This window comes from Labrus bergylta, chromosome 12 (assembly GCF_963930695.1).
Source record: "Labrus bergylta chromosome 12, fLabBer1.1, whole genome shotgun sequence".
NCBI lineage: Eukaryota > Metazoa > Chordata > Actinopteri > Labriformes > Labridae > Labrus > Labrus bergylta.
Window position 1 is genome coordinate 16,083,648 of NC_089206.1, and position 21,901 is coordinate 16,105,548.

Genomic DNA, 21,901 nt, shown 5'->3' on the forward strand with positions numbered 1-21,901 from the left:
GTGGTCTTTAACTTGACCTTTGCTCTCCAAAATAACTACATGGAGAGAAATGGAGAAGCACTAAAGCTCCCCATAAAGCCTGGACCACATCGGAGAGTTGTAGCCCGAGGGTGGAGAGGGCCAGGTGGACAGCCTTGTGCTGACCCCCCCCCCCGCCCGCCTGCTCCACTGCTCTAAAACCAAGTTAACTGTGTACAAACTCCCTTAATCTCCCTCTTCCGAGGTCACAGCAGTGGGTGGCTGCAGCCAGATGAAGGCTACAAACTCTCTCAACCTTAGTGACGATATAAACATATTTCCCCACTTTAGAAAGGAGTAGTGGGAGTAGTGTGGGTGCGAAGGGGAGTGTTAGACATACTGAGCACATGAATTAACTACAACCACCATTTAACACATAACAATGATTTAAGTTGATGTCCAATAAATGCATCGCACTGCTTGACTCCTTCAGCTCCGCTTGAACGGCATCTATCAGACGCCGCAGCTTGCTTTAGACTTCAGCCATCGAGAAGCAGTGATGTCAGACAAGGCAACAGAGTCGCAACGTCAGCAAGTCTGATTTTACTACCACTGACTTCACTTCGAGATCTCTCTTGAACAATCAAACCTCAAGAGAAAGGCTGCGACTGCAAATCGGCCTATGACGCAACTAAAAGTCAGAGTGTAAAAAAAGAGAGGAGTTGAGCAGACTCAGACTAATCATTTAAGGTGGCAACGCAATCAAGTGGTGAGAAAAAGAGCTGGCGCCCTGACAGCTCTTAAATATGTGTGCGCTGTTCAAAAATGTTGGTAAAGTCATTACAACTGAGAACAGTGGCAGACCGCCAGTTCAAAGAGAATTTTCCCTCTCTGAGTTCTCTTGTGGCCTCGGCCCAGACTAGACCGCAGGAATTCATTGGTGGATTGGTTCTTGGGCACTTTGAAAGAGGATCCCAGGCCAGACGTGCACCTTTAGAAAAAGCTACTCACTCATGGTGTATCATTTTCATAAGCACAAAGTCATATGGAGAAAGTTATTTTGCCCGGCAGACCCTCAATGAGAGTGATTCGAGGAATGGGAAGGCAGGAAAAGCTGACTGAGTGGGTGAATGAGAAGTTACACTTCCAATGGAATCACACAAAGCCAATGATAAGAAAGAGCGAGGACAAAGAGACGGGAAAGAGACACAACTATCAGAAGAAAGCTACCAAGGACCCAGATATCATTTTTAGACAAGGCATTTGTGTTGTGCATCTACTGTATCTATCTGTGAGGTTTCTTGTAGGTTTATGTGTATGATTATCTGAACTAATGGCATGTTCTGCACCCCTAACAGCCTGCAGGAACACACTTCTTATTGTAAAGTGAGCAAAACCACAACCACGGTTGGCCATAATGCAATTTCCCCTGTAGAAGGAAGAAAGAAAAATGCCAGGCAGCTGTTTCCAGCCACAATCAACAGAGCTGAGACTGTTTCTGAGGATGCTGGACAAAAGAGACGAGAAGGAGATGATGCCTTCAGCACATGCTGCCGGTTAGAACTGACACAGGCATTTTATTAGAAGACCGCATGAAGGAGTCGAAGCTAACCCAAGATTTTTCAGCCCCTCCTCCACTCCCCTCAACCATTTACAGTAGAAGGGTCCTGTTAAAGTCATTAACCCAGGGATGTTACTACAGACTAGAGGCTCCTGCACCCATGACATCATAACGGCTGCTGTCAGTCCGGAGGGACTTCTGCTGTGTGCTGTGTCTGAAAGAGGAGGGTAGTCCCGACACGCAGAAGCAGACACATACGCTTTCACCAGCGTGTCATCATACAGGAGGACAGAGGTACAGAGGAGGAAAATATCAATTTTCATGAATTTGTGTACAGCTTACTTTTTAAGGATGCATCTCAATCAGTAATGTCTGCCAAAATACATCTCCTTAATGTAGAAAAGCAAACTAAAGTCTCCCATGCTATTTCTGGCATGTATTATATTTGCAACCAGATCTATGGCCAGGCCAGACAACAGGTCCAAGGCAGAAGCTTTTGATGTGCCTTTATCTCACAACAAGGGGCGAACAGGGCGGAGAGAGGAGCATTGTTCTGATAAGAACACTAAAATATACAAGCATGTTGTTCTTTCCCACAAAGTAAAGGAAATCTGGAGCTACTATGGGGTTTGGTGGGGTGGGGTGGGGTTAGAGGACTTGAAAACTTCTCCCGAAAAAAAAAAAACTCAACTGAAATGTTGAGTCTACTGCGTCTTGCATAGGAATCATGTGCTCTGCACGGCTGAACATAATAACAGGGATTGACTTTGTGTTGCAGGCAAGTCAAACAAATGCAGACTGTATCGCTCTCTAAGCAGGATGTAAGATGATTTTTTTTTTTCTTTGTGGGAAATGTGACGGCTACAAAGCAGTACCCATCAGAACTGTGGAAAAACTGACATTCATCTTAAACCTCCCGTGCAATGAGTCACTGCATAGAAGAGAGACGACTTGAGCTGTCATCGTGGCGCTTACAGTGTCGTACAGTGGAGGGTAATCGTTATAATAGCTCAGATTTAGCACAGCAGCCATCCAGTAGGTCTTAAATGGCCTCTCGCTGTTCCTGTCTCTTCATATGAGGGCTTTCTATGTAGCTGCTGATAACTCTGGGAATATGGAGGCTCCGCAAAGTGTTCAAGAATGACACTTTGTGAGTAATGCTGGAGAGACCCCCCCCCCCACCCCCTTTGCTGCTGATGCTGTAATTAAAGTATTAAACAGCTGAAAATCAAGGCTGGGTGTGGTAGAGCTGAAATGTGCAGTGAGGAGCACAAAATAAGCACCTGTGGGAAACAAAACCTAAACAGGAGTATAATGTCTACTCTCGGAACTGTTGGGATTTTTGTATTTCTGTTTGATTACGGGTGGAGCAGAGCATTCAATTATGTAACTCAAATACAGGTCCAGTGAAAAATGCTGCCTGACTAAAATGTTACACAAGTAAATGTCAATAATGTAGCTCCAATGAAGGACCTTCTACCAGGATGGAACATGGATATAGCATCCTGGTTGAACTGCTCTAGCTACATCCTAACAACCGATCCTTTAGTCCTGCGGTTCTCATCAATGTGACCTGATAGGTTGTTTGTTTTTTTATGAAACTTGCTTTATTTGAAGCAAAATGCAGATTTTTTTTTTTTTTTAATTGTTCCATTATCACTCTATTGTTTCCAGTCTTTGTGCTAAACTCAATTAACTACAGTGCTGTCTTCTTCTATATCAACAAGCATGAATCTAACAAAGGCGTTTCCCAAATGTTGATGACCTGACCGTAACTTATCAAAATCAGCTTAATCGAAAACCCTTTGTTAGTATCACATAGTCTTTTAAAAAAAAAAAATGTCACAATGCGAGAGCGGCAATTCGTTTTTGATTTTAATATGACTTACATGAGACGTAGTTATTTTTATTATCAAATTTGCACTGAATGAGTTTTCCAACCCTGCAGATGACTAACTGAAGCATCTATTTATTAACTTTATAAGTAGTGATCAATAAACACAGGAGTTATTCCAAGAGCTGAACATAGGCTAATTGTAAGTAAAATCAACAAACAAACAAGCAAAGACAAAATGTGTAAAGTCCCTTTCTGTGATGGGCCAATTTATGAAATGTCCCCCTTGACGTAGGCTAGATGACAGATTCACTTGACTGTGTTAAGAGTCGGTAAAAGTGGGTGTTGACTGTGTGCTCATTATTACAAAGCGCTCAGACAGCTCAACTCCAGCCTGATGTGGAGTGTGGAGGGGGAGAGGGGAGGAGGGGAGGGGGAGTTCTGGCTGTGGGAGTTTTGGGGGAATTCAGAAAATGCTGTTTTCAGACGCTTTGCTTGCAAGCGAGAAAACTGTAAGCAAACTCAGACGAAGAACGTCATGAGGCGTCCCAGTCAAGGATATACAGATTAATGTCCTCTCTGCCTCCCCAACTCCCTCCAAGCTGCGTTTAATGTTTGCCACTTCAGCCAAAAGCTGAGTTGTCTGACTTCAGGAGAGACAAAAGAACCGCAGGAGAGGAGAGGAGAGAAGGAGGGGGGGGCAGCAGGCAGGGGATGAGGGGCGGGCCAACAGGTCGCTTCATTTAGGTTATGAACAGCTCAGCACATAGACGATAAAGTAAGAGTAAATAAAACAAGCTATAGATGCACTTTCATGTAAATTATAACGGAAAAGACAAAAAAAAAAAAAAATCAACGCTTCTGTCACAGAAACATCACAGTCCTGCATGATTTCGGTAATTAGGATCAAATTGAGTCAAAACTTTTACATTTAAAATGGTTCAAATGTCAGTGGTTTAATGGAAATTGGTGTGACGGAGGTGATTACAACTTACCAACACAATTGCAAACTTTTCCTCCAGCTCGGTGGGGTCAGGCATGGGCACCTTCAGAGGCATAATATGATGCTTCATGTCCGACTGGCCGTCCACACTTTCTATATTGCCCATTTTGTCCCAGATGTGCTGTTATCCTCTCCAGTGAACGTCGTAAATCCTCCGGCGTCTTTCAGAGATGATAATCCAAGTCGGACAATCAAAACTCTCTCTTGTACTCCCAACAGGTTTATTCACGGATGAATCCAAACTGTCGACTTCTCCAAATCGAGAAAAACACCAGGCAGAAAAAAAGGTCTCGTCTCAATATCCCAAAATGCCATTTACAATTACAAAGTTACGTTTAAGTGGCCGATACAGTGTTTTCCACTGTAGTTTCCCTTCAAAATCTACTTTCAAAAATAACAATAAAAGAGCAGCTGCTTTCTCTTCCAGAAAGTCGCTTCTAACGTACCATGCCAATCCATTACGCTCAGCAGATTTCCCCTAACGAGAGAAAACTTTGAAATGCCGACTAACAGTTACTTTTAGATGCTGCTCAACTTTCTTGGCTACGACGTGTTTCCATTCATTATTGTTGTGTGATCCTGATTACGCTCTTTACTGCTGCCTCCACTCAGAGGGCAGGGTTTCTTCTCTTGCCCCGCCCCCTGCTGGAGGAGACGGCGCTCCTGTTGGCGAAAAGACCTGTCAGTCACTCCATCTCCGCTGCCCTACCCCTCACATCTGTAGACAGCGTGCCGACATGCAGCTGGACAGAAAAGTGACGGGTTGTGACGCACTTTGTCGCCCTCTTGTGGCAAGATATGAGTATGACATTTCATTGACACCCCCCCACTCCCTCCTACATTTTTGGTTTAAACATTTGAACACACAAATGAAGTGACAAAAGTGGTTTGAGTCATGTGAGTGCAAACTTTAATCAACAACTTCAGCAAATACATGATTATATGTTCAAATAATGTCAAAGCTCAGCAGTTTATCTTCTACAGATCTGACATTCAAATGCTATTTTCTTGCCGTTACCACAAATCAGTGTCAAACTGTCCGTGGTAAGGTAACAGTGTCAGTACATGGATGTACTGTTGTCTCACTGTTGGTGTAGGCCTACAGAATTTGCTTGCTACACATAAGCTCCTAACTGTTTTGCTTAAAAAATAAAAACACGACTGACATCTTCAGCCTGTTGCATTTAGCGCTACAAACACGTACAAACACAGGCAAAAATGTGCAGAAGAACACGAGCGATGTGTTTTCAGTATATACAAAGTTATCTCTTCATAAAAGCACAGTGATTAAGACTCTTCTTACAGTATCATACCTCTGTTTTCAGTGGTAAATGTGAGGGTCTAGGTTTGTAATACTTAGATTTATAAAAGCAACTTTAAGAGAGCTCTGGTTAAAACATATAAAACTTCATTTGGAACAAAATTCAAGAACACTGACAAAGTGTGCACAGTTTTGTAATACTTAAGGCAATAATAAAAACATATATTTAAAAAAGTAATATCTGGCATAATTTGAGGATTGTAAAAAATAAAATTAACTGCAATCTTTTTTCAGGTGTTAGACGATGTAAATCCATAAAATCTTGTCATACATTTAGATATTAAAGACAGTACAAGCCCTTTTGTAAATATCATACAAAGAGGACTTCAACATGCTTTTAACATTTATAAACTTATTTTCTGCAACATAGTTGCATTGATATCAAATATCTATCCAGCCAAAATATTCTACTGAAGGATCTGTGCAAGACGTCAGGATTCAGCACAGTAACACATTACGGATGATTAGCTACATGGTAAGTTTCTTATCATGAATACTGATGGAGTTTTGTAGAGCTGATATGTCATTCATTATGTTTTTCTTCAGTGATGGAAATTTTAATTTAAGCTGAATATACACACAAATCACAGATCACAGAAGCGACACTTATAGTTATATATAATTTAAGACCAACAGCTGATTCTTCTAGTTGGGCTCTGCCACCAAATCGTACCTGGAGAAGAAAAAAGTAAACAATTTGTTGTTTAAAAATACAAATAAATATAATGTTGAACAGACGACTCTATGATGGCAAATCATTGTAAAGAAGCTGATTAGTTTGTTACCATTGGGTGACACCAGTCTTGAGGTCAATTTGGTCCAGGTCCAGCAGCAACTGGAGACAACAAGGACAAGCAAATAAATATATTTTATATGTCTGTATCCCTCGTATCTATTCATTATCGCTAAAACGGTAACAACAAGGGATTTATGATGGGATGTTTTGAAACAGCGAGGTGCATTTCAGTCACCTGACTAATGACACATACCTTGCCTATAAGCTCTCTCTCTCTGCTCATGAAGGAGACGCTGTTCTTCACAGATAGGTCCAGTCTTCTCTGTATGGACTCCTCCAGAGAGAAATCAAAGTCAAACCTACAGAAAGACATAGAGAGAGAGAGAGAGTGAGAGGGAAGTGGGAGAAGTCTGTTTTCATCCTCATACTACCATCAGAATCTAGAGTTACATGTGTTTGTCTCACCTCTCGTTAAACTCTGGGTTGAGGTCTCTCTTCTTGGTGGCAGTTCTCCTCTTGGTTGTTGCCTTTTTGTCAGGAAGCAGGATGAAGGAAACGTAAGGGTCAGCACCGTCTTTGGAGCAGGCGGCGAGGGCTCTGAAAGAGTATGTATAACAAACACATTCACAAAATGTGCTGGTAATACAGAATACTAGGTCATATAGATACATACATGCTGTTTTTCTAATTATTTCATATTTTAATGTTTACATGTACTGTATATTATGTTTTTTTTGTATCGCTGTTCATTCTTTGTTGGAAACTTCGTTAATTGTGCTGCTACCAAGACACTCTTGGAAAAATAGATGAATTAATCTCAAAGGTATTTTCTCCTGGTTAAATGAAGTTTAAATAAATAAACAAAAGATAGAGACCTGCAGGCATGAACGGCGATGAATAGCCTGCTCTCCTCCGCTGAGTAGCCGATGGTTAGCTTCACCTGTCCTGTTGAGCTTGTGTTGTCACCAGATCTAAAGAGAACAGAAGGTGTGATTAAGTGGTCAAATAAACAGAAAGTCTACTCATGAAACCCTAATGAATACTAGACACAGTGATTACAAAAGGGCTCTGATGTGCATGTGTATGACTCACAGGTTGAATCCACTTCTCTGTCTGATGTCTAAATGGGAAGGCACCCATCTAGGCAATACTTCATCTCCGGCAGCATCACTGCCTACGTCCCCTGGAGGCTTACGACACACGGCCAGCTGAGTGTCCAAGATCTGCAAGACGAGAGATTTAAAAAAAAAAAAACACCACTCAGCATAATAACGTTTACATTCTACTTCTTTTTATGCTTTAAATAAATCCTCATACATTTCCCCAAATCACTTTAAGTTATACTTTATTCAAATATACCATTTCAATATCTGAACAAAGTATATATGCTGGTTTTGTTTCATGCTGTTAAAGCAAAAGTTCAACATTTTGAAACAAACCTGCTTCTATTAATCATCTTATCTTGCAAGAAAACAAATTGGTTTACTTAAAAAAAAAAAAAAAAAAAAAGTCAACTACTTGGATCAATATCAGATTTTATTTTTTGACATTGAAGTATCCTCATTACTAAAATGTCCACATAATCAAATATATCTATAATAGTAGGATGTATTTTCAGTACCTTGAGTGTGACCCTCAGTAGTATCTGGCTCTCTGGCAGCGCTCCGTCCAGATTGAGCCAGCGGTCGAGCACTAAGCCCGGCTCGAACAGAACCTCTCTGAGAGGAAGAGTCAGGGACCCGAGGGCCTGACCCCAGCTGTGTGAGAGCTTCAAACACACGGACACACAAAGGTTTTTTTTTTCACTGCCTCATGTCATATTTGTGTATAATATCAGCATTGAAATTCCCTTTAACAACCCGATGAATGGCATGAATTTATTTTAACGGCTTTAAAAGTACAAAGTTCGGACAAAAATAGGAATCACAGGTTCTATTCATGTTTCTCACCTTCACTGTAAGCGTTTCATCTCCGGGGTCACGAACCAAAAAGTGGAAGGCTTCATCCCAACGAGGTGATGTGGAACGCTCGCAAATCTATGTTCAGAATAAGCAGGATGATTTGTCAAACATTGATTCTCTTTAGTTGTATTCACAAGCGTATCTCAGATGTCATTAACACACCTTGGTTCTGTGTGAAACGCCTTTGAGGATGACGTCCGCTCCAACTTTAGGCTCCTTTCCGCTCTTCTTCAACTGAAATGGCAAACAAAAATGTTATACCACGATACATGTAATCAACAGCACTTAGCTAATTAAAATAATACACGTTACATCACCACTGATTTCATTTGATATGTAAATGTGGATGTATTATGTCACTCTGCAATGATCTGCCACTAAAAGCAGCTATTGTTCTTCTGCACACTAAACAACAAATAGAACCCAAAGGACTCGTATACATATATGACCTCACCGGCAGACCATGGGCACGCTCCACATACACAAACAGCACAACCGAAGAAGGCAAAACCTTGTTCTGGTACGACTGCTGGTTCTGGTACTGCAGGATCTGAAGGAAGTAGGAAATGAGAGAAAAAGAAAGTGAGAAGGAGAATCTTGGTGAAATGAATCGTGCAATAACCATTGCAATTTGTATTTATCATTTATTTGCAGCTTTTAAGACAAGGTATGGACAGTCCGGGTGTTTCTTTTTTTTGTCACAATTACAACCCCTCTTTTGTTTGTTGCCATGGTAAATCCAAATTTAACAAAATAAATATCTTACCTGCTCCAGTCTGGGTAGGTCAGAGACTCTGGGCAGCCACTCCAGCACCAGGTGAACTCTGCCCGACTTCACATCATTGAGAGTGTACCACTGTAACAGAAGCAGCACAGGAATGTCTGTATTACTACATCAATACGAAAAAATATATTTAATTGTGTTTTAGCATAATTCCTGCTAAGTGTCACACACCGTATCAATAAATTGTGCGCTGATGATATCTCGTAGGTTTAGCTTGAACCTGCAAAGACAGGACTCGATCAATACTTCAGAATTCAATTCAATTTGCTTTCCCGTGGACACATGTTCCTTCAGTTAAAAGGGCCATGAGTCAAATATGCTTTAAGTTTTGTTCGCAATGTCAGGGAGCACCTTCCAAGGAAGTCGTCCTGATCGATGTCCTTGTCAAACAGTTCAAACTGGATCTCCTGACCAGGCAGCTGGGTCAACACCACCTAAAGCGTAGAAAAAAACAATACATAAATCTCATCCAAAACCACGTAGTTTCATCAGATAGACCGAGCATGGGGTGAATGTGATACCTCGTAGAGTTCATTCCAGACGGGGTTTAGGTTCTCTTTGATGGTGTGGCTTCGGTAAGTGACGCCAGCCACACGGATCTTAACGTAGGGGTCGCTCTTCCCCTTCACCATGCCCCCCATGAAGTTATCCTTTGCTATCAGGTTCTGAGCCTCGGCCAGATGGATACGCAGAACCCCCTGTGCACAGAACAACAACAGAAAATGTTAATATAGTGTGTGTGTGTGTGGGGCTGAGTGGACTCTGCTGCTGTGTGTCTTGTACCTCAGTTGCAAACTCGGGGTCAGGCGTGGTATGCTGTGGTCGTGCTGGTGGATGTTTAGCTAACCCGCCGGGCCCCATAGGATTCAGCTCTGATGTGATTCCTCCCTGACCCGAGTTGGACCCGGGGGCTAAGGGACGAGGAGACGGAGTTGTAGGAGTGGCATCCTCACTCAGCCACAACACCTAACAGGAAACAGGTTAACATCAAGCTGTAAATCAATGATTACTGTTTTTATTCTTCTTTAAATGAATGAGGAGAAAACACAGCATGGTCACAGTTTGTTTCTGCACTCAAGATGACCAAATGTCCTCATAAGGGTAGAAGGATGTGGCGGACAGTATACCCGCTTATTTTTCCGTGTCCATAGACTATACCCACTTCTAAATCTCCTCTGATTGATTAACTGTATTCAGTAAGATGCTGCAATTCCTAGGATGGTGAAGGGATGAACCTTAATACTCTGTCTCTAATTGGGTAGTACACACCAACTTAATATGCAAGAGGAGTCTTATGCCCACTTCTTCAGGCACCACTGGTTTAGAATAAGGAATTCATGTAAACATCAAAAACTGTCAATGCAAATGTGTAGTCGCACCGGCAAGAATGCCAAACCAGTATACTATAACCTTTACAGTATCATAAAGTTCTTTGAACTGGATAAAAAGAATCTGGAGATCCACTTTTTTTACGATCCAATATCAGACAATCAAGCTTTCTTTGGTCCGAGTTTTTAAAAAATAAAATTGGACTAAATCCACCTCATGCAGATACAGACTTCAAGTGATTATCGAATCACCAAGCACTCTAAATGGGACTTCATGCTATATACTATATGTCCACAGGGGGCGCCATAATCCACACAAGAGGACCCTCACAGAAGCTTTTCTTGAATATTTTATGGTCTTACATTCACTTCAGTTTGCTGAAATCCTTTCTTTTTTCCACAACCTAAAATCTACCTTATCTACAATGTCGGTAGAGATTCAGCAATATAAGAGCAAAATATATTTTTGCTTAACATGTTCTTCTTGCATCCAGCACTCTGTTAGGGACAGGATAAAAGTGGATCAAAGTTTCCCAATCCTACCAAAAAGTTTTGAACAACAAAAACTTGAGGTTTCATCCAAGAATAACCACGACTTGATTACCTGATCCCAATCTTTTTTTCCCCATCAACCTGTAGATTTGATCCAATTTGATATCATGAGTCAGGATCCCGACTCATGTGAGAGTACAAAAGAGAGAGTGTATGTTAGAAACACCAACCCGAAGCACAATTTTGATGTAGATGCGGCTTGCAGAACCAGAGTTCTCCAGCTGGAACCACTGGTCCATGGTGAGCTCAGGTGTCGCAAGAATGCGGCTCAGAGGGAGAGTCAGGCTGCCCAGGGACAGAGAGCGGTCATCGTCCTTTACCTGATTGGAAGAAAACAAAACCGGAGCAGAAGATGCAGAGATGGGATGAAAGCAGAAGAAAAGCAAATATCAGAATAAATGAGGAATCATTCCAGAGAATAAAGAGAAAAGTGATTAAACCAGGGGAATATTAATGAGGTATTTAGAGCTCTAATCACCTCAACACCTTGGGATTAATTTTATGTAAATCCTAACAGTACATTTAATCGCTGGTTCAGTAATATCTGAAAATGACTTACCTGAATGTCGATGTCTTGTTTACGAGGATCCTGAATAAAGAAGGTGAAGGCATCCTCCCACACAGGACCGTTTGTCCCGTAACAGGTCTGAAGAAGGAAGAGGAAGGGGGAGTATTACATTCATTCTGATTAGAGTTTGGTTTATTTAACAAACGAAAGCTTTCTTCTCACCTTGCTCTCCTTAGTTGCATCCTGAATGGAAATCTGCACCATGGGGCTCGGGTCTTTATTGCCTTTTCTCATCTGAAACAAATGAAGCACATCCATGAGGGTAACAGATGAAACTTTTTCAAAAGAGTGTTCATTCCAATTTTAATGAAAATCTTACAGGCAGGGCGTGAGCTTGATCAAGATAGATGGCTAGGATGGCGGCAGACGGAGGATCAGCTGTTTTACTGGTCAAGTTCTGGTTCTTCTGGATCACCTGAGAGGAGAACAAAGAACAGCCTCAAAGAGCATGACGGGAACGCTCTCTGACACATGGGGTACCCGTGTTCTTTGCAACAGACCTGTAAAGATCTCCTTACACACAGCAATGAAATGTTGTGAACAGTATTGATTTAACTCTATCCAGTGCATCTGTATAGCCTTCAATGTTGATGTTTCTGTCTTTATGTCACTTGTTATGTTAGTCAAGTCATTGCATCACCTAATAATAAATAAAGTGTTAATGAGACCCTCTTTATCTAGTTACAGACATCCATTTAGATTGAGATTTATATTTTCTTATTATCAACAGTTAAAAAATCAGGGCCAAAGAGAACTTGTTTTCATGTTGATAATCATCTCGTGCTGGTTTTCATGTTGCTATGTATCACATGTATCACACATTGTGCGTGTAGCTTGGAAATATATAGCTGTGTGTGTGTGTGCCTACATCAATATTATAGGGTTGGTTTCACATACTTAATCAGGAGTAAAAATAATCAGGACATAAATACTTCTGTGTAAATAATAAGTGTCTAAGTTTGGGTCTGAGCTCAAAGTCGAGGAGTTAAAGACCAAATTATTGTATGTCGTCCTCCTCTCCTGTCTCTCTTCATACCATCCAATTCAATAAAAAACAGCATAAAAATATAAAGATAATTCTCTGATACTTGTCAGTGTGTTACCCATAGACCTTCTAGTGATCTGGTAAAACAATAAAGACCCACTGAGCACTGTCAGTTGTTGCTGTGAACTCACCTCACTCAGTCTGTCACCAGAGGACAGCAGAGAGAGCCACTCCAGCCGGAGGTGAACACTGCCAGAGGGGACGTCCTTTAGGTTGAACCACTGTTTACGAAAACAGATAACTCATTAAACATGTTTTTTTTTTCCTCTGAGAAGAGGGCAGGACAGAAAAAGATCTGATCACGAGGAAGCACATGGAAGCTACAATGTCACATGCTAACAGGATAACTGTAGTGTCAAAGGGGATAATTTCCAGAGTCAGACAATATTACAACTGCATTCTTGTGTTTGCTGTTTATTAAATGATCTGAATCTTATGAGTAACATTAGCAGCTCTACTTACATCATCCACCACTCGGGCCTTCTTTACAATATCAAGATCCACCTTTACCCTAAAGGAGAAATAATGAGAGATAGAGAGAGAGAGAGAGAGAGAGAGAGAGAATCAATGAAGCCAATAATCAAAGAGACGGAGGTGTTGAAATTTTGACAGAATGATAACATTAGCAGATGTGAAAATGACACAAGAAACACACAGAGACGGAGTAAATGGGTGAAAATGAATAAGCTACCTGCCCAGGAAGTCATCCTGGTCTGGGTCTTTGTCAAACACTTCCACTTCCAACTCCTGACCAGGTACTTCATGGACAATCACCTGACACACAAACACACACATAGACACACACACACACACATAAATGGACAACCACACAGTACAAAGAACACGTATAGACAAAAATACACACGTGACAAAAATAACCACACAAATACATGCAAACAGAGTCACCATGGCAAGTTTCACTATTGCGCAAGGTAGATGTTAAAACATTTCATATGAATTCAGTGTTTCTTTCAAATTTCATAAACTGTGATGAAAAACAAGCGTGTCTCTGAGTAAGCAGCTTTTGCAAGAGCTGCTTATCTTAGCAACAGGGGCTTCCTGCCGCAAGGGAGTTGATAAAATCTTCACATAACTGCTTAGCTCTGTGACAAAATATACAACGAAAGACTTCCCTTCACAATCTGTCTAAAAAAAGAAAGGACAGCAACACCAAGCTATACCACAAAGTGGTTTGAAGGGCAGCATTTTGATATCAAGGCAAAGGAATGTTTTTTTTTGTCGCCTCCCTCTTACCTCAAACATCTCTCGCCACTGTGGGTTCAGGTTGCTGTCCACATGATGAGAGGTGAAGATCTGGGTTCCTACACGCAGGACGGCATAAGGGTCAGACTTCCCATCAATCAGGCCCTTGATGACGGTATCCTTGGCTGTCAGGTCCTCTGCCTCCAGCAGGTGGATGCGCACAACTCCCTAGCGTGTGCATCCACACAAATGCAAACACGAAGGAAGTAAAAAAAAAAAAGAATATGAAAAAAATCAGTTTATGTTTCCATGCACAATGTGAATTTGCTGTATGATTTTCAGGCTATGTGTTTGCTTGTGACTTATTTGAAACAGATCTGCTTCAGTCTGTGGGGGTCCATGTTCCTCCATGTGATTCATTATTGAGACAGTTACCCTTGGGAGAGGGGAGCGGAGCTGCGCAACGTGCAGGTTGGCCACCAGGGGAACAGTGAGACGGTTGGGGAGCACCAGGTGGGAGGCTATTGCATCCATTATCATAGTGTCCGATATGGCACTGCAAATGAATGCCAGGATGATGTTGGGAACACACAAGGCGATGACACACACACAGACAGAGGCTATATTCTACTGCTGAACATATGAACATGCACAAATAACATGATATTCAAGTTCTCAGCAACAGAACCAACAGGAGGCACCCATTGGCTAAAGATGAGGATTGTTTTCTGTGAAATCATGTTGGCTAATGTCATCTGAAGGATGAATACGATAAGAAAACATTAAAAGTATTGTCAGAGGGAACTGATGTTTCAGCAGCAAAGTTACACATCTGACAATGCTTTACTTTGAACTTCATAATAGTTAATGATATAAGATCATATGACACACAGAGCAGAATCAGCTACGGTACAATTACTCTGAATATGAAAGTTAAATCCTATGAGACCATCACTTTATCTTCATATTCTATTTGATTGTACCATAGTTGATTCTACAATGTAAACAGTTTGACCTTACATAACGGGCCTATAAAACTACCTCCATATTAAAGTATGGAGTCAAAATATTCATACTGAATATAAGAACACCAGTATGGTATGACGTTTTTTAAAATTTGAAAAGGATCAGCCTGCATTGTTCAATATTTTTCTTATTATTCAAAGAGCTCTGTAAAAAGATCAAAACCAACCAATCGTGAACTACATTCAATTTAGCCGCAATGTTAATGTGTTTGACTATTTTTAGACTACATAGGAGCCGGTGGCACACAGGAATAAGCTAAATCAGGCTTTGGCTACTTTTAGAAGCATCGATTCATTGTTGGTTTTAGTCTTTTTACAGGAATATTGCCATAGGATAATGCCACTCTTACCCTTTAAGTATGTGAACACACATATTCATCACAAAATGTACAGCGATGTAAATACTTCTGTCTGAAATATCTATCATATGAGTGGCTTAATTGATAATAAACACTCTGAAATGTATCTTCCCAAAAACTATGCCCAGTAAAAAATGTTCTGCAACTTTATCCTTCATTAACTCCACAATCAGACACACCTCATTAAACAACAGTAAAAAAAACAAAACAACAACAGACAGTCACAACAGATCAATGCAGCCACACCCGTCAACATATTCACACAGAGCTCTGTCGTGCAAACTCACTTGAGCCCTGGGATATCTAACAGGTTGGTGAGTCCAGTCCAGTTGATGTCCAATTTCTAGAAGAAGAAAAAAAAAGAAGAGAAGAGAAAATATACAATAAGAGTAGAACTTACATGACAATGCAGAAAAATAAAAACAAAGTCAGACGTGTGTAACTTGCTGCAGCACTCACAGGTCTACGGATGAAGAACATTGTTATCGCTCCAACCAGCGGCACGTCTCCAATCAGAGGCTCGAGGATCACACGCAGCTTCCCATGGAGCTACAAAGACAAAATATTCAAGGATGTTCCCATCAGGCCACTTAACCAATACTAATATCATAGTATGATGTTTATGCTCCATGATTCTATGCTGCATAGAATATCTTTATATGTATTCTCATACCTGGACTCCCTTTACTCCAGCTTTGCAGAAGTACTTTTTGATTTCCACATTGATCTCGACATCACCAGCATAGCTGCAAGAGCAGGGACAAGTCTAAAGGTACATGTTTAACCAGGAGTGGCAGCTGATTTAAGAGATGATAGAGTTGTTTTCTTTATTTGGTTAAGTAAACAATGATCTCATGTAACAGAAAAGAACAAACCCACAGTGGTGTAGGATGCAAAGTTTTACTGTCTAACCTTTCTGAATGGTTGCTTGTACAGATCAATGTGTAAAAAAATGTAAGTAGAAAGATGTATTACCTGAGGTACAAATCTAACATCACTTGTCTCTTGTCATGTTCGGTATGAGCCTTTACACCAACCACCTTCAGAGCCTGTGAACACAACAAAATTACTATTACAAAAAGCAAATACGACTGATGTAGACTTTATGGAAATCACTTGAGCAAAGTCACAAGTGGAGATTTTCTCTCACTGCTATGGGAATGATAATCCTTTGGTTTATTATTAACAGGCTTGTAGGACCAGTATTGGCAACCTGACACACATGTATATTACCCAAATTAATGGCCCATCCGCATCCTTGTCCTAGAGCATATACAGAATGACAGGCCATTTACTTACCTTGTCTCCTAAGTTGACCTTGGTGAAGCTGAGTGTTTGAAGATGAATGCTTGAGGTACGGATGGCGGGAGCAATGGTTTCCACCAGCAACTTTTCCAGGTACTGGCCAATGAAGGGCCAAGCCTGCTGCAGGATCTACAGCACAGAACCCACAGACATGGATTATTTTCTTTGCATATTTGAGTAAAGTAGGCTAATGAAAAGTTACAATGTTTTATGATAAAAAATAAATTAGATACATATGATAGTACAAAGTGATAGACAAATACAAATAATCCATTGTTTGAGTTTGATTCTATAATCATGTTTAGTTCAGAGGGTAAAAGTGGATTTATAATTTGTTCAAATTCTCAGTTTTAGCTGAGCTCTTACACTGAAAAACAAATCATTTAACAGAACACGACAGCAAACAACAAAGAACCATTAACCACACTTCACAGTCCCATGACCACAAACTGTTGGCCTTGAGGTTTGTTTTGTACACAAAAAGCCATCTGAAAGAGGAAGGAATAAAAAACAGTTCAGGAATCAAAATTATGATGAATTATATTAACCAATTAACCTCCAGTTAAAAGTCATCAGGAGAGAACATCTAAACGAGTTGACACTTTCATGAATAAGAGATTTTGTGGCTGCATGTTTTATGGTAGGATAACCCAGAGAGAATTTAATAACCGAACATATTCGTGAAAATACAGATTTGTACACTCCTAATTAATTCATGATGAAGTTCCTTCTGACTGCTTTTGTCAGTGCACACCAGTGACTAATAAAAGATGTGGCTACAGAAATAACATAATAAGACATCTATGAAGATTCAAGTTTCCAATAAATCACCTGCATAAAGTTTTGCGTTGATTGTCTGGTTCCCAAAAAGCACGTTATTGAGGTAAAGGATAAGATGTCAAAAATGTATAAGATGTCAAAAATGGCTTTTAAGGAATCATGACAGAGTTGGTTTAAAAACAGCCCAAAAAGAACTAAATCAAATGCAGAGGGACGCAATGAGGAAATGGTTATTATAGATTTTTATTTTTCAGTGGACTCAACAAAAAAGTCAGATACAAGATCCATTAGTGCAGGTGCACCGTCCGGTTCTTTTTACGTTATGAACTTATGCATGCAGCAGCAGCCTCCCTGTCAATTTCATTTCAAAGTTTTCAAACGACACTATCTAAGCATTTTACTGAGGTACAGAGTTGTGTGATGCTAACCACCTTGTTATAAACCAAAATAAACCAGAGGAGATGGTGCTGGATCTTTGTTCTGTGGGGGAATCCCTCTCCAGTTTTCAAAACCAAAAACCCAAACAAGGTCAGCTCCTACAGATATCTTTATGTACACACAGATAACCTGTTTGGCTGGATAGCGCATGTTGATAATCTGTATTCTTATTTACAGCAAAGACTGTATTTTCTATGTAGACTGTAGGTGTTGACCATAAGATAATGTTTTTTGTTTTATCAGGTTGGCAGGAGAGGATCCTCAGGTAAGGGATGTCAGAATGGTACAGTAATCCATTTGATCAGTCAGAGCCTAAGCTTGTTCGTCTGGTGTAGACTGCCATGAAGGTTATGGGGAGCACTGAAAACCTCTCCCTACAGTTGATGTATGAGCAGTCTGTTCTCAGGCAAGCACAGAGAGTATTGTCTGACACGTCTCACATCCTCCACTCTGAGTATGAGCCTTTATACCTGGCACACGATACAGAGTCCCCTAATGCAAACTGAAACATTATTACAACTATTTGTACCCATGCAGGTCTGTATAACGTTTCTTAAGGCTGCATGAGTTGTGCAATAACGTCATGTTGTTTTTTCCGCCGATGTTCTTATCTTTCTCTTACATATATTCTGTTTTATGCAGCTCTGGTGCAATATGGGTAATGTAGAAATAGAGGTAGTTACACATCACATAGGTGAAGGGCAGTGCAAAAACAGCCAAACTGAGGAAAAAGATAGGCCTGCACACTTCCTCAAATGCCACAAAAAAGGTTTTAATGATCCCAATGTTTCGACCAGAAGTCTTCTTCAGGTGATACTTTTTGAATTTTTGAATTATCACCTGAAGAAGACCTCTGGTGGAAACATTGTGACCATTCAAACTTGTTTTGCGGCATTTGAGCAACTGTGCGGGCCTATCTTTTTCCTCAATATGGGTAATGTGCAATATTTGTGTGTATGTTTTTTGGTTTGCACTGCTCTGTGCGTTTCAGTTTTACATGTGGATTGAGTTTGTTTCTATCATTTTAATTTATTGATTCTACTGTAGAGGCTGCACTTGGAATCAAAGACAGTTTTCCCCGAGGGGACAACAAAGTGTATCGTATCGTATAAGCATCTGCTAAATTAATTGTGTAAAGATATGTAAAGTCATTATTTTTCCTACTATTATACCCAAATTGCAAAGTTGTTGAAGAAAGCTTGCAATGACATTGTAAGGTAATTTGCCCAAAATGTTTTTTAAAAAAATGTCTTTGTCACAATATAAAGCAGTAATCTATATTTGGACCTGTGCTTGCACCCCCAGTGCCTCACACTGGTGTTAGCCTCAGCATTTCAGGTGTAAGAGTGAGGTGATAAGTCAAGTCAGCTATTGTTCACAGATCCTCTGACCTCCAAAATCCTCTTGAGAGTGATTAAGCTAATACAGCTACCTACAGCTGCAGGGGGCCGTTACATTATTTATGATACAGTAATGGACAGGCAGTTAGAATGATGCATCCTATTAAAGAGAAAAGCCTCACACATGCATTACTCACAGATAATATTACTCCACCCCCACTTTTTTTTTTTTTTTTTTTTTACATGTTGTCAAATATAACAAAAGGTGAGAACATTTCAGGGCTGATGTATGTTTGTTTAATGGCTGCAAGTGAGCAGGATAAGTGTGAGCAGTGGATCACATGTCAGGAAGGACGTGGGCAGCTGAAAGATTAGCACAGCAAATTGTCATCCCACAAGCTGAGTTTCTGTTGCTGAGTTCATTACATTTTTCCATCCAGAAGGGTGCTTTGTGCTATTAGTATTCATAACCATACTCGCCTAGTGCTGATGTGAGGTTACTATACTGGCAGAGACAAAGAGTTCTGCGATATGATCTCAGACACTCTGCCTGCCTCTTAATTACACCAGTAGATAATCTGCTCTTATGCAGAAGCTGCAGCAAGAGCCGGGTCACTTAAAGTCCACAAGTGTTTGTTTTTTTAACTTAAGAGAAAATGTGGAGCTACTGTTAAAGTCACTGAAGTGAAACATGAACGCTTTATCTTGAAATCAAGTTTGCAGCGACCCATCTGAAGACACCTTGCAGCATGTTGAGGTGGATAAAATGTAAAAGATTTTAGATTATAAATGTGCGTTTGAATGGAAGCCCTGGCTTTAATGGACACGCATCCATACATGTTTAATTAACTGTTTCTTAAGTCCAGATCTCAAGAAAATAAACATTACTAGTTATCATAGGAACATCGAGTCAGGTCAAATGTATGCATGTATGTCCGCTTATAGGGCTTCCATAGCATTTGTGGAAAGTCTGATAGAAAAAGTAACATACCTTGTTCAGCCACTCCACTTTTTCCACATCTGGAAAGTTGACCTGTGGAGAAGAAATAGGACAGGCATGAGCTGAAATGCATCACAGTTGTGTGAAATGACCTCCAGCCTTGAGCAGAGAAGGTAAAGTACTAAAGATTATTATTTTAGTGTTATTATTTTGGGCATGAGGAATAAACACAAGTAAGTAATTGCCAGAACATTCTTCCTTTTACATTCAAAAATGTTAATTACGAAGGGTGTATCTCTACAGTAGGCTACTAAAATAAACAAAATACCCCTGCTATGTATTTCCACTATTTCTTTTTTAAATTGCGTCTAGAACTAAAGAAACAACACGGAACAGCTGAGATTACTTTGATCTCTGCAAAATAAACAAATAAATAATACAGGAAACGATCAACCATGTGAACATCATCATGAGATCTCGAGATCAGGCCTATCTGCACACACACAGTCAGTGCATTCTCTCTCCCTCTCTCTATCCACATATGGTGGTCTTGGTTACTGCCTCTGCTTTGCTCTGGAGGATGTTTATGCGTCATCAGGTTTTTGGAGCCAGATAAGGTCAATTGCAGCTGTACTGTCATGAAACAGGAAGAGGAAACACTATCAACTCTCTCAAATTGTTAAGATTTTTGTAGCTCAGAGGCAATCCAAGATCTTAGTGTCATTCTTTCCACTGAAAAGTCCTCCTATTAAATCACATTCCTCTGTGTGGTAGGAGCTCAGGCTAATTCCCCAGGCTCTGCACACGAGGAATTTCTAAATATGGGGCTAAGGAAATGTTGTGAACAAAACAGACAGTCGTGCAGATTTGGTACCATGAAGAAATATTACCGTCTTAAATGTGAATGCTGAATGTGTTCACTTGGAGAAGACTTGGGCTAATTAACACACATCTACTGATGAGTTATTTGCATGCAAGAGCTTTATCAAGTCGTGCAAAGTAGTTGAGATGCAGCCCCCAAGTTCGGCATGACAGATGTGGAAGATGTGACAGGTGATAAAACCTGCACAGTACGACGGTTCCTCTTACCCATGGAGGCAGATCCCGTTTGGTCCTTAAAACATTCTCAGTGGTGAATGCCCTCTCGTTATCCAGGAGATACATGGCAGACTTGAGTCTCATCACTTTCTCCAGTCGACTGTGTTTCCATCCCATATAGATCATCAGCCCGAACAGGACCACGGTGATGCTGAAGCCGTAATATCCAGCCAGGTACACCGGTAGGAGAGCACCCAGGCATTTCCCAAACGACCACAGCACACTCACTGCGCGTTCACCGGGGGGATGGCTAGGTAAGGCCGGGGCTGGAATCGCAGTGCCTCCGCTCATGCCCGGCTCTGCATCCGATGGTGGCATCGCAAAGATTCGTGTCACTTCAGCGACCTAGACTGTGGCTTCTCTGCTTCTTCTGCTGCGTTGGCAAGCGTCAACTGGCGACTTACCACCGCTTTATTCCACGAACCATAGAGGAATCCCCGAGAAACTGCATCTTTTGATCGGTTAGCTCATATCCACTGCTCCCCTCAGCGCAGTTCCGCAGGGCACTAAAATTGACTGCTATTCTTGTGTTTCATTTACGTGTGAAGCTTCTCTCTGAGTGAGCAGAGACAAGCACAGACCAAGACCTTTGAGGGCGGGCTTTGCCTGGAGCCCTCCTTCACATGAAGAAACATAAGCCCCAGAATTACCTTGTAGCGTCATGCACAGGCTCGGGCGGAGCGTATTTCAGGGTAGGCTATATGCAAAGTGAATGAACGTTTATTTAACCCCAAAACACCAGAGGATATGTTTTAGTCAGTG

The 21,901-nt window shown here is 40.9% G+C and overlaps 2 protein-coding genes across 4 annotated transcripts in view; both read right to left on the bottom strand.

Annotated features, from left to right (window-relative positions):
* Positions 1 to 4,936, bottom strand: part of fmnl3 (formin-like 3) — a 33,818-nt gene extending 28,882 nt beyond the window's left edge. For all 3 annotated transcript variants that reach the window (XM_065961151.1, XM_065961150.1, XM_020635024.3), the window contains exon 1: positions 4,349 to 4,936. In XM_065961151.1, coding sequence (XP_065817223.1) covers positions 4,349 to 4,462 — 114 coding nt within the window. In that variant the 5' untranslated portion in view covers positions 4,463 to 4,936. The remainder of the gene's footprint in view (positions 1 to 4,348) is intronic.
* Positions 4,937 to 5,249: 313 nt separating this feature from the next.
* Positions 5,250 to 21,772, bottom strand: esyt1a (extended synaptotagmin-like protein 1a). Its single transcript, XM_020635039.3, has 31 exons — positions 21,131 to 21,772; positions 20,093 to 20,134; positions 16,538 to 16,672; positions 16,214 to 16,287; positions 15,912 to 15,984; positions 15,698 to 15,787; positions 15,526 to 15,581; positions 14,290 to 14,410; positions 13,906 to 14,082; positions 13,343 to 13,425; positions 13,114 to 13,162; positions 12,783 to 12,872; positions 11,926 to 12,021; positions 11,769 to 11,840; positions 11,598 to 11,684; positions 11,209 to 11,358; positions 9,942 to 10,124; positions 9,680 to 9,856; positions 9,510 to 9,592; positions 9,330 to 9,378; positions 9,141 to 9,230; positions 8,829 to 8,924; positions 8,537 to 8,608; positions 8,363 to 8,449; positions 8,035 to 8,181; positions 7,506 to 7,636; positions 7,289 to 7,384; positions 6,879 to 7,010; positions 6,667 to 6,772; positions 6,463 to 6,512; positions 5,250 to 6,350 (listed from the first exon to the last, which is right to left on the bottom strand). The coding sequence occupies exons 1-31, from the start codon at positions 21,455 to 21,457 to the stop codon at positions 6,323 to 6,325; spliced, it is 3,249 nt and encodes a 1,082-aa protein (XP_020490695.2). The 5' UTR covers positions 21,458 to 21,772; the 3' UTR covers positions 5,250 to 6,322.
* Positions 21,773 to 21,901: the final 129 nt, after the last annotated feature.

Coding starts and splice junctions, on each gene's coding strand:
- esyt1a (XM_020635039.3), bottom strand. CDS start 21,457: ATGCCACCATCGGATGCAGAGCCGGGCATGAGCGGAGGCACTGCGATT. Junction 13,163..13,342: donor CAGGATGACTTCCTGGGCAG/GTAGCTTATTCA, acceptor TTTCTCCTTTAG/GGTAAAGGTGGATCTTGATA. Junction 7,011..7,288: donor ATCGCCGTTCATGCCTGCAG/GTCTCTATCTTT, acceptor ATACTCTTTCAG/AGCCCTCGCCGCCTGCTCCA.